This window comes from Akebia trifoliata, chromosome 12 (genome assembly GCF_017979445.1).
Source record: "Akebia trifoliata isolate Shusen 1 chromosome 12, ASM1797944v1, whole genome shotgun sequence".
Classification (NCBI taxonomy): Eukaryota; Viridiplantae; Streptophyta; class Magnoliopsida; order Ranunculales; family Lardizabalaceae; genus Akebia; species Akebia trifoliata.
In genome coordinates this window covers 7,377,686-7,391,118 of record NC_141386.1, presented here as the reverse complement: position 1 = coordinate 7,391,118, position 13,433 = coordinate 7,377,686, and the positions used below count along the sequence as shown (strand labels likewise).

The window sequence follows — 13,433 nt, the reverse complement described above, 5'->3', positions numbered from 1 at the left end:
AAAATTGTGAAGAGAAAATCAGCTACAGAAAATCAGAATAGCACAAAATTACATCAGCTCCCAAAAGGAAGTTAAGATTGTGTAGATAAGGCAAATGGTCCAAAGATCAAGTATGCAAAGTTTACAGAACAAAACCGAGGAACAAAGAGGAATTAGAGGCTAATTAAAATAAAAGCATTTTTATTGATCAAAAAAAAAATTAGAGGCTAATTAACAAATTCACTCCTACTAGACCGGCACAAAGAGAACCATCTACCAACATATTTGTGAACCCAACTGTTGCATTTTGCTGAATTATTTTTTTTAATTTATCAAAAAACCAATTGCTGAGTATTTAACTCAATATAACAATCTAGCGAAAAAGAAATGTAAAAAAGACAGCAGTATTTGGTTGTGACATTCAATTATGTCTCCCGTCTTATTATACATAAAATTAAAAGAGAAGAAACTAACCACGAACCAGGTTCTTTCCAGAGTGGCTAACCATGAACCATGGACCCAAATTTGGACAAAACAGGTAAAATAGATTTTGAGGGAGAAATTACTTTTAAAAAATCGAGAAAAAAAAATAGAATTTAAATTTTCAAATAATGGGGATAACACAAGAACAAAATTTAAAAGTAAGGCCAAGTAGTATTCTTTCTCCAAATAAACTGACACCCATAAGGATGAAAAACATTCAATCCCAGACGACTCATTTAAGTCAATTTGATCTCGATGGGTACCAAAAACATTCGGAAAACTAGGTCTTAAAACCACACCAACAAAAGTCATCATGAATGTGAGTGGTCATTATCCATAACAAATACAAAATTTAACCTCTTCATCTTCCCATGTCCTCAAAAGTTGTTTTACAATGTGTCAACCCAACTGACTTATGACATTTTAAAAAGTCATATTTTTTTCGAAGTATGTTTGCTGAAGTTTCAATCCGTAAGGCACTGACTGAAGGTCATTCAAACCTAATTGGTAATTGTTTAACTTTAAATAGTGCCTATTAGACTTGTAAATCATTTTATCTTTTTATTCCTTCTCATCCAATTTTCTTGCTTTATCTGAAAGTGATGGAAAACACCTCTTTATTAATAAAATTAAAAAATAAAATAAAATAAAATCCAGGTGGTACTCTTCTAGCTATGCAGATCTCTATGCCCCTTTAAGTAGTTCATCTTCCATCATGTTCTCTACCAGTTGAGACGCTGACAAAAACCTATTTTCTTTGATTAAATCCAGTATAAAACCTCAGATTGACAATTCCTCGCTACTACCAATACTTGTAAGCATAGTAACCAAGTTCGGATTCGGAAATTATTCGACAGGGCTCAATTCGGCTCAATTCAGATAAATCCAAGAATTTCAGAAGATTTTCCAGAAAATTTGGAGCGATTATTTTGTTGATAAATTGTTTTTGGGGATTATACAAATGATGTGTTTGGAATTCTTCCCCGAAACTCATCGACTTCAACCTCCCTAAAAATCCTATATTGTTCTTCCGATTAATTTTTGATTTGCCAATGTAGTCAGCTCATCCCTTATTAGAAGAATCTCTAGAATTTTTTACTGTTTTTTCAAATAAATAAAAAATAGGGCGAATTTTGTGACTCTATTCATAAGTACACAGATTTCTCAACAATTAGTGGCTGAATGTTACGATCCTCATGCTATGCCATGTGTCATCAGCCCATGTGTCATCATGCTATGCCATGTGCCATCAGCCCATGTGTCATCAGTCCTTAGATTAGTTCAATTCTGTTAAGTCATTATCTTTAATTTTGTTGAGTCAGTCATTATTCTGTTGAGTCAATTCCTGTGTATCAGGAGAAGTTGTTAAGTTAATAACCTCATCCCTTCTGTTGAGGAGCAGAGTTAGGAACCATTAAGTCCTTACATCTTTATATTGTAAAAGGTGTGAGAAGGAAGAGGAGGAAATAAATACTTTCTTTAGTTATAATTTTAATTGTAGCTGATTCTACCATTTTGGTATCAGAGCATCGACCCTTCGACTATGGAGACACCACCACCAGGCTTTGCAAACCCAGATCCCTACCCAACCAATGACTTACAAAAAGAATTAGAATCCCACAGAAAAGAAGTTGCTGATCTTAGCACTAGAATGACAGAACTCACAGACATTGTTCTTACCATTCAGACTAGCTTCACCAATTTTTTTCAACAGCCCAGACCCCCACCAGCACCCCCACATGTTGAAATCCCTCTTCAAATTCCCAGACAACCACCACGCCCAAATCAACATACCTTCAACGGCTTCCAAGGGCGACCTTTGCGATTGGATATTCCTACATTCGACGGCACTGACCCGGAAGGTTGGGTTTTTCGCACTCAACAATTCCAAGGTCTCAATGGAATTCCTGACGAAAATATGGTGGAATTAGCATCAGCACACTTGCTTGGGGATGCCATTCCATGGTACCAATGGTTGGCTAAAACTGTGGGACGACCCACTTGGATCGATTTTAGTCGAGCCTTGTGCGCAAGGTTCGGGACAACAGACGATGAGGATCCTGAAGGGTCATTAGCTAAACTGCGCCAGACCACTACTATTAGAGACTATCAAGCTAAATTTGAACGGTTAGCCAACCGAAGTCTCATCTTACCTGAGCCCTTTCTCATCCGTTGTTTTATCTCTGGCTTACATGACGATATCCGAGCTGGTGTGAAATTGCTAAACCCTCGCACATTAATACAAGCCTATACCATTGCCAAACAACAAGAAGAGGCCACCAATGCTATAGTTTCTGCTGTTTCTAAAAGGCAAACCCACAGAATGTCATTCAACAAAACACCTTCTCCTCAAACACCTCCACTACCACTCCCACAACCTCCATCTAAGTGGACAAATCTTACTCCTTCTCCATCAACAAACATTCCACCTGGAGTTAAGCGCCTTAGTGTTGCTGAACAACAAGAAAGACGGGCTAAAAACCTTTGTTTCAACTGCGATGAGCAGTACCGTCCTGGTCACCGTTGTCAAAAACCCCAGCTACTACTCTTAGAAGTTGATGATAATGCTGAATTCCTCAATGCATCTACCACTTGCATAGCGGAAGAGTCAACTGTGGAAATTTCCCTTCATTCTTTATGTGGTAACAACCGTCCAGAAACTATGTGTATTTTGGGCAATATCAAAAGACATTCTTTGAGGGTTCTAGTTGATTCTGGTGCAACCCATAACTTCCTCCACCCAAAGCTTGCAAAACGTTGTGGGTTGGAGATCGCACAATCCAAACCTATATCGGTTCAGGTAGCCAATGGTACTATGGAACAGAGTCCTGGGCGTTGCAATCGTGTCATGCTAAGATTACAAGGACATACATTCTATCCAGATTTTTATCTACTACCTGTGTGTGGTTATGATGCAGTGCTTGGCGCTGAATGGCTACGTTCACTTGGAGTTATCTCGTGGGACTTTAACCAAATGAAGATGAGCTTCAACCAAGGCAAGCAACAAGTCATTTTAACTGGTATAACACCTGTTGTTGGTACAGTGAAGAACTCAAATGAGTTCCACCAGCTAGTGTTGAAGCAAAGGCTCGGGTTCTACATCCACCTCATGCAATTTCAGCCTACCCCACAACAGGAACTATGTCCAGAGGTTTCTTCCTTGATACAACAGTATTCAACTCTATTCGAGCAGCCACACGGGTTACCTCCATCTAGAAGTCACGACCACCACATACCACTATTACCTGGCAGCTCACCACCAAACATTCGGCCATACCGGTACCCGCATTTCCAAAAAAATGAAATTGAAAAGCTTGTGCAAGAAATGCGCGACTCTGGTATTATTCGGCCTACTACAAGTCCTTTTTCGTCTCCGGTTCTCTTAGTCAAAAAGAAGGATGGCAATTGGCGAATGTGCGTGGATTATCGTGCTCTCAACAAAATTACTGTAAAAGACAAATATCCCATCCCAATCATTGATGAGCTGCTTGACGAGCTACATGGAACTACCGTATTCTCTAAACTAGATTTACGATCCGGATATCACCAGATAAGGGTAACAGAAGCCGACATTCCAAAAACTGCTTTCCGCACTCATGAAGGCCATTATGAGTTTCTCGTCATGCCCTTTGGCTTATCCAACGCACCGGCCACTTTCCAAGGGTTAATGAACGAGGTTTTTCGGCCTTTTCTTCGACGGTTTGTGTTGGTATTTTTTGACGACATCCTCGTTTACAGCAAAAGTTTGACGGAGCATTTAGATCATCTCAAACAAGTATTTAAGTCCTTACACAGACATCAATTATTTGTCAAGAGGGAAAAATGCTCTTTTGCCCAATCTTCAGTTGAATATCTTGGCCATATAATTTCAGCCAATGGAGTGCAGGTGGACCCTTCAAAAATCGAAGTCATGAAGCAGTGGCCTAAACCATCTACCCTCAAGGCACTACGTGGGTTTTTGGGACTTACTGGGTATTACCGAAAGTTCGTCAAGGATTATGGGAAGATCGCTGCACCATTAACTCATATGTTACGAAAGGACTCATTTAGTTGGTCACCTAATGCAGAAACAGCCTTTGAAGCTCTCAAAGAAGCATTATCCACTACTCCTACACTATCATTGCCTGATTTCTCTAAGGAATTTATCATCGAGTGTGATGCCTCTGGTGCGGGCATTGGGGCGGTACTCACACAAGGCGGTCAACCGTTAGCTTATCTTAGTAAATCATTGGCCGAAAAGCACAAGAAACTCTCGATCTATGACAAAGAAATGCTTGCAATAGTCTTTGCTATCTCTAAATGGCGTCCTTATCTATTGGGTAGACACTTCAAGGTCCTCACTGACCATCGTACATTGAAATATTTTATGGATCAACGACTGACCACCATGGAACAACAAAAATGGCTTACAAAACTACTTGGGTATGACTATGAGATAATCTACCGCAAAGGCAATGAAAACACTGCTGCTGATGCCCTTTCACGTCTACCCGAGTTGCTAGCCATCTCTACTCCAATTTTCAATTCCATGAAAGACATTCTTGCAGATTGCTCCAAAGATGACAGCATCAACAAAATTGCTCATCAGGTGCTTCAAAGTCCTTCTTCTGTTCCACATTACTCACTCCAAAATGGCATCCTTCGCTACAAAGGACGAATAGTACTTCCACCAACTTCTCCATGGTGTACAAAAATCCTACATGAATTTCACACTAGCCCGATGGGGGGACATTCCGGGTTCCTTCCTAGTTACAAACGGATTTCCGTAAATTTTTATTGGAAAGGACTAAAGCAAGCAACAAAGAAGTATGTGGCTGAATGTGATATTTGTCAACGTGCGAAAGCCGAAACAATGGCTCCACCAGGACTGTTGCAACCCTTACCAATTCCTGCTGAAGTTTGGGTTGACATATCGATGGATTTTATCGATGGACTTCCTCTCTCCAGTCGTATGTCTTCAATTATGGTGGTAGTTGATCGATTTAGTAAGTATGCACATTTCTCACCATTAGCTCATCCTTACACAGCATCTAGTGTGGCTGAAACATTTGTGCGTGACATTGCTAAATTACATGGCATGCCACGATCAATTGTTAGTGACCGCGACCCGATCTTCACCAGTCAATTTTGGGAGGCATTCTTCAAACTGCAAGGCACAAAGTTATGCAAGAGTTCTGCCTATCATCCGCAATCAGATGGTCAAACCGAGGTTGTAAACCGCTCTGTGGAACAATATTTGCGATGTTTTGTAGGCTGCCACCCTCACCAATGGACTAAGTGGTTACCTTGGGCAGAATTCTGGTACAACACCTCATACCATAGCTCACTTAAAATGTCCCCATTTCAGGTTGTCTATGGTCGTACTCCGCCAACAATTGATACATATATTCCGGGTACGACGAATGTCCACATAGTGGATACAACACTACAAGATCGGGACAAGCTCCTTCGAATGTTAAAAGAAAATCTCCTTTCTGCCCAGAATCGGATGAAAATGCAAGTTGACAAGCATCGCACAGAGCGCACATTTGATGTGGGCGATTGGGTTTTTTTAAAGCTTCAGTCATACCGTCAAGTATCATTGCGCAAAAACAAGGCTTACAAGCTTGCCCCACGTTTTTATGGGCCATTCCAAGTCGTTAGCCGCATTGGACAAGTAGCTTACAAACTTGCTCTACCACCAGAATCACGAATCCACCCAGTTTTTCACGTCTCTTTACTGAAAAGGAAGGTGGGCAATTCTGTTAGTACCAGCCAAACTATTCCTCCCATGGTTGACATAGAAGCACAAGGGCGGCAACCGGCTAGAATTTTAGACCGTGGCATTTTCAAACATCACAATCAGGCAATCACCAAGTTACTTATCCAATGGGAAGGCCAGTCAACCGATGATGCAACTTGGGAAATCTATGATGATTTTGTAGCCTGTTTTCCGCACTTCACGACTTGAGGACAAGTCGGATAAATCGTAAGGGTGTAATGTTACGATCCTCATGCTATGCCATGTGTCATCAGCCTCATGCTATGCCATGTGTCATCAGTCCTTAGATTAGTTCAATTCTGTTAAGTCATTATCTTTAATTTTGTTGAGTTTGTCATTATTCTGTTGAGTCAATTCCTGTGTATCAGGAGAAGTTGTTAAGTTAATAACCTCATCCCTTCTGTTGAGGAGCAGAGTTAGGAACCATTAAGTCCTTACATCTTTATATTGTAAAAGGTGTGAGAAGGAAGAGGAGGAAATAAATACTTTCTTTAGTTATAATTTTAATTGTAGCTGATTCTACCACTGAATTTCCAAATTCTAGTTGACCAATTTACTCAGAAATTGAACCAAGTTCTTAAAAAATCCACAGTTAATCGATTCAAGTACATAAACCCATTGATGAGATAAAGAATTAAGGCTTCGATCAGTTTAAAAATCAAATATTGAGATAGAGAAAATTGGAGAATTACCGAAACAATGGAGCCATGAGTAATAGAAGAAGCAACCATGGCGGATTCAGATAGCCAAATAGTAGCCGAATATCCAGAATTGGAGGACTCGACATCAGTAATTCGACCAACTAAAGCAGAATTAGAGATCAAAGATGGATACTTGATTGATGCTTCTTCGAGAAGAGAACAATATATGTCTTCTTCATTGATTTCTCGTTCTGAAGGAGACGTAGATTGGTCTGAATATGAGAGCTTTAATGGAGTTTTGGATTGTTTCTTCTTCTTTGAAGGCATCTCTCTCTCTCCCAAAACCCTAACGAAACAGGTAGAAATTTTGTTTGCTTTCTTTTCCTCTGTAGTTTTTCTCTCTTGTGGGCGTGGTGAGGAGAGAGAGAGAGAGATGGCGTCGATCGTAGATCACCGTTGCTGTGGGGTTTAGGTTGAACGAAGAAGTGAGAGAGATCGATTGGGGTTTTAGGTCGTGGGACTTACGTTGGAAACACGTTATTTGATGAAGGGTATTACGGTCATTTCACATGAGCCGTTTTGAAAATCACCGCGTTTTAACCGCAAAAAACTATGAAAAACTGCTTTTTGAAACACTCACAAGGATTTTAAGACACAGGTTTTAGTTTTACTCTTTGTATGACAAAGGGGTCTGTTTGGCAACAAAAAGAAAATAGAATTGGTTAACAGAGAAGAAAACGATTATTTCGTATGAAAGAGAGAGATTGGGCGATTTAAAACGAGCCCTCCAAAGTTTGGTGAATATTTGAGATACGAATTTTTTTTTAAACTGTTGATATGCCCCTTTGACCTCGGTCTTCTCATGTAGATTATTGAAATTGACTTAAAACTCTTATTTTCAACCCTTGTGATTAATCTTCACTATTAAAATATGAGAATACAAGAAGAAGTAGGTGTTTGATAACCCTTTAAACTGGCTCACCTGGTCTAGATATCTGAAGAGGCAATAATGGTAGTACTGTCAGGGTCTCGATAACAACTTTTAACTAATCTATGACTCGTCTATAAACACCCATCTCACGGATGTAAAGACTCAAAGTACTAAGAACATCAATCTGAAAAATAAATTAATACATTAAATATATATTTTTTATTTATAAACTTTTTAAAAGTAATTAAAATAAATGTTATAACTTATTACATTATAACATCTATCCATGTATAATGTATACAAGTTATTCATATAATCATGAGGCATATATTGTGACTTAAGATAGTGTGATTGATGCTTTTAATAGTTGCAGAAATGTAAGATTGAACAAATAAAGAGATAAAACTTTGATAAATAAGATTCGTTCCATAAGAACAAAGGTGATTTAACTTTTCTTTTGAATTGAAATCAAAATAAATTTTTAAATAGAATAGAAAATTTGCAGGTAAGAAGTTAATGAAATTGAAGCAAAAATAAAGATTACAGCAAGGTAAAAGCTAGAGAGATCAATTCAACATTCGCAAGTCATTTTGATAGTCTAAACAATCCTAATTCGATCACAATCCACGTAACAAACCATTATTCGTGAATCGGAAGAAGATTCGGTTAACACCCTTATAGATGAATCCAATAATAAAAGTGATTAGTGAATCAAAATGGTATTATCAAATTTATATCTCAAATTGTCATTAAACATAATTAAATTTGATCTTATCCAAGAATGAATCATCAAAATGAGAACAATCGATATAAATCGGATAATCCAAACTTAATAAACTTCTCACAAACACAATTAAAATAGTTATAAAAGAATTATTTAAGTAGGATCAAAATAGACTCATTTTGGCATCATCGATCTCCTTATGGAGAGTCTAGCCGATCATCGTAAGGAACAAATTATAGTAATAGTGAAATAAAGAAAACATAGTAGAAAAGATGATGAGATAAGTCTATGTTACAATTTGATTCCCAACTTGATGATCTTTTAATGGAGTTACAAGGAGAAATTAAAAAATAAAAATGAAAGAAAAATACTCTTGAGATCTCACACTTTTACAAGAACTCTTTCTCAAAGAAAAACTAAAAAATTACAGAGAATTTGAAAGAAGAAGAGGGACCCCTTCTCTTAGGGACAAGCCCTCAATTTATGGCTCTTCTAATCGGGTTATTGGGACGGGTTTTCGCTTGAATCGATTCTAGAAAGACCTCAGTTACAACGGTCGAAGAGTCTGAAAATTACAACTTGAATCTCGAGGTAAAATTTCTTGAGATTACCGCGATGTAGTGACATGGCATTCTTTGGTTCTAAAATTTGGCTGGCTACTCCCTCTTGACTTGTACATTGTAACAAAAATTATTGCAAAAATATTTGTGTTCGAATTTATTCTTTAACCATGTAAATAGTTAGAAAAACTATTAATTTCAATATTTTGATAAATTAATGTAATTTATGATTATTTGAGACAATTAGCGATTCAGTGTTAATCATCTTTGTGTAATTACTGTCCCAAAAAGTGATTTTACGGGACCTTATCACACCCTAAACCTCAATTTTGCTAGTTTCGAGCAAAAATTAATATTTACATAACTCCTCTTTCATGAGATTCCCGATTGTATATAGTATATGCAGTAAGCCCTTGAACCCCTAAGTTACCCCTAGTAGACGAGTTTGACTCGTGAGGGTTTGCAGAGAATATACCCACAAAATTTTAATATTTTACAAAAATATCAAAATCAAAATATGCAAGGTGAACATAATGACATTTCACAATTCAATCAAATGTCATTTAGGTTTGAACAAAGTTCTAAGTTTACATTCCTCAATTTAGAAAATTCCAAAAATATCTTGAGTACTTGAGTAATTTTTTTTATTTATTTATTTTAAAAACATCTTTTTCAATAACAAGATTTCACCTCTTAACTATTAAGAATAGTCGATTTTACCTAAGTTCTAACTCAAAACTAAGCATCCTATCTGGGATAGTGAGAAGTGTGAATGTTCACTTAAATATCTCTAAGGGGTTTTATCTATGATATTCTAATGTATTCACGTTTTTATTATTAACGGCTTTCACCCTACTGCACTATTTGGTTTTATTGGACTCTTTTATCATTTTTACAGTTATAGTCATTTTTGACATCTTTCCTACATGTTTCTGCTTTTTTTTCAAATTTTTTCATACATCACCTTTTTTCTAGTGTTCTTTTTCAAAAAATAGTAGCATTTTTCAATGTACCCAATTTTATCCTATGGTTGTTGTCCAAGTCCTACTAACTCCAGTTCTATTTTTCTTCTAACCAGCCAACCAAGGGACAAATAAGTCATAGTTCACTAGATTAAGTTTCCCCTAACACTCTAAATAGAGAAGAGGATCAACTCTTGTTCCATAAAATCTTATTTTTTTAAGTACTCAATCAAAAGTGAATTTTTCAAAGTAATCTCTTCATGATTTTCTTAATGAGGAATAACCAAAAAGAACTTATAATCAAAAGTATGACATAAGCCTGAGTTTGGAAATTCATATGTAAAAAATACATACAAAGATTTTGAAGAAAATATTTTGAAAGTGTTGTATAATTTTTTTGATTTTTTTTTCTAAAAACATGAAACTAAACTAGAATGAAATGCAATGCAATTGAGCTAACTTAATACCCCCAAACCTAAATGAAATATTATCCTCAATATGCAAGTAGTAAAACAAGAGAGAAAAATGTTAGATCATACCTGAAATGGATTGAGCATTAATGTGTAAAATCTTGTTACTATTGAGTTGAAAAGATTGAAAGTTATAACAATTATAATTTCCAAAATAGTTTTGCATAAATGAAATCCTACCTAAGATTAAGAAACAACCTAAAAACGTCTTAATCTAAGAATTAAACCCATCCAAATTTGAATTTGAACTTCCAGTGGCCCATACCTTTTTCTCTTTAATATAGGCCAACATCTGTCTCTGCTACTCAATCAACAATTACTAACTAGTCTGTAGTCCTAGTAGCGCTAATTGATTAGATTGGTTGAGAGTTGACTTAAAGAAGAAGAGAATAAGAAATGGACTTAAGCTGAAGGATTTTTTTTAGATAGTTTGTTTCCTAACTACACTACTTATTAAAACAAAAACACATGGATTGCCTCCCAAGCAGCGTTAAGTTTAACGTCTTCAGTTGAATCTATTAAAATGTTCAAATCCTAGATATTTTTTTAGCATCTAATTTGATAGACATGACGATCGATTTCCCACCCCAAATGATAGGTAGACAAATTTTTATCATTGTTGGGACATGAAAATGACTTATCCTCAGTTCTTAGTGTCATCACCTTTTCGAAACAGTTTTCAACCATCGTATTTCCTAAAAGAATAGAAGTTATAAGACAGACAGGGTCTGTACAATATTGTGAAAGGATAGAATGGATAGGGTATGAGGTTGGATCGATAGTAGTCGGAATTGGTGTGACTAACAAATTAAAGTTGATCATTGATTCCTCTTAGATAATAGTATCCTCAGATTATGGATCAGTTTCCTTAGCCAAAGTATAATTGATTAATTCATTAGAAATTTAAAACATTGGTTGGTTCTCAGAGGTTATCTCATTTGAAAATTGACTATTCTTTATTTCTTTTAAGGGCATAGTAAGCTTACCTAGTTGCACTTCCATCATTGCTTCAATTGGAACTGTAACCTCATTGATTTGAATTTAAACTTCAATTGAGACGGGACTATCAATTATAGATGGACAATCATCAAAATCTTCAAAATAGTAGAATTGATTGCTAAGGTTATTTTGAAAAAATGATAGATTGTCTAGGATTGAAATATCCTCATTTTTAAATTTATCAAATCTTTCTTCTTCTAAAAATAACGTTAGGTAACTCAATTGAGTTCCTATGCTGACTAAGGCTTGACCTATGTCCTGTTGTTGTTTATGGAGCTGTTGTTGTTGAATGAACTGTTATTATTGATTTAACAACTTAGTCATCAAATACTCTAATGACGAAATTGGAGGAGATGAAAAAATGAGTAATTATATGATGACTCTAGTTCTATAATCATATATTCAAAGAAATATTGAGAATCATAGGATTATTGGAGAATTATGGTTGGATCCATCATCGAGGTGTCGTACATATAAAAATTATCATGGTTACCAAAATGACTACCCTGAGTGAACTCGTTCTGACATGATATGGTATCTGAGCAAAATCAATTATCTATGTGGTATGGTTAGTCGAACGAAGTAAGTGTCGACATCCAATGAGAGTTTTGAAAATTATGCATATTGGCATGTGTAACATGAAGCATGGGCAGACTCGGACAACACTCGGGAGAATGACCGTAATTATCACATAAGACGCACAGGATCCATGATTCTCTCCTAAACTTCATGACGATGTAAATCTATTTGAGATTTTGTATTTATACATTATTGATTTGCACACAAGAGATCGATGAATTTACACATGGAATTGGGTTTTTATGACTGACAGCTCCTAATTGTTTCAAAGTGATAATCTTAGCCTCCAATCCAAATCTCTAAAATCGTAAACAATTAGTTTAATTTCTAGTTGAGAGGTGGCGCACGATGCTAAGCAAATGCACTTTTAAGTCACATCTCATCTAGAATAGACGTCGTTTATCCCCCTAGTACACGTGATACAGCGAGGAAGGATCTCGCTTAGACACTGTTTATGACCAAGAAGTACAATTGTTGCAACTTAAATTAGGTTTACTTAATGAGCTTAATGAGGCCTAGAGTTGAGTCTAACCAATTTTAATTAAATTCGTGGCTGTGAATTTAATTTCTTAAAAGGGTAAGATATCGGTGATGAAATCCTATTCTTATCTTATAGTGTTATTCTTGTAAGAGTACTTTTATTACTATGTGCAAATCAATGTGTACAAATTAATCATTCAAAGTCAATACAAAAACTCACTAACAAGAGGTACGTGAGTAGTGCGAAAATTACCTTCCGTTATAAACGGGGGATGAACAATTTGAGTCGACTTGAGCCATCGACACCAATTTCGGTGTACGAATTCGAGGGGCCAAGACATAATAGTCTCACTATTGTCCGTCCCTAGATCTATTACAATCCAAGCCCTCTTAGATGAAATTAAAAATTATTACAAATCAAGTTCCTAATACAAATTGTTTTATAGTATAAATAAATAAAATGAAAATAAAGTTTGCAAATTGTTATCTTCTTGACGAAGAAACCGATGCGGTGGATAAAAATTCTAGATGTCGCCTTTCGTTGATTCCGTTAAGTCCTTCACTTGAAAATAACAAGATTTATTCAAATTAGAATGCTAAAAAAATAAATATCACCACTACAATTAAAAAGATATCAAAAACTTGCTCAACAAAAATCAATAGCAAAGGCTTCCACGTCACCGTGACATACTAGAACTCTACCGCGGCGCAGTGAAATTTTGATTAAAAAAAAAAAAATTCTTGAAATAATTTTCTAATGTCTCATAGATTGTAATAAAAATATTTTCAATTTTTTTTATATCTGTTTTGCTTTTGTTTCAAGCAAATAAGTCTCGGTTCTGTTTCAAATCTATTTCAAACTCT

General features: G+C 36.0%; 1 protein-coding gene across 5 annotated transcripts in view; it reads right to left on the bottom strand.

The window, feature by feature from the left end:
* Positions 1-7,356, bottom strand: part of CIP111 (Cam interacting protein 111) — a 36,246-nt gene extending 28,890 nt beyond the window's left edge. For 3 of the 5 annotated variants that reach the window (XR_015170835.1, XM_086419217.1, XM_086419218.1), the window contains exon 1: positions 6,916-7,356. Coding sequence is in view for 3 of the 5 variants with exons in the window: in XM_086419217.1 (XP_086275343.1) it covers positions 6,916-7,191 (276 nt within the window). In the remaining 2 variants the exon portion in view is untranslated. The remainder of the gene's footprint in view (positions 1-6,915) is intronic. The other 2 variants (XM_086419215.1, XM_086419216.1) reach the window with 2 other exon arrangements.
* Positions 7,357-13,433: the final 6,077 nt, after the last annotated feature.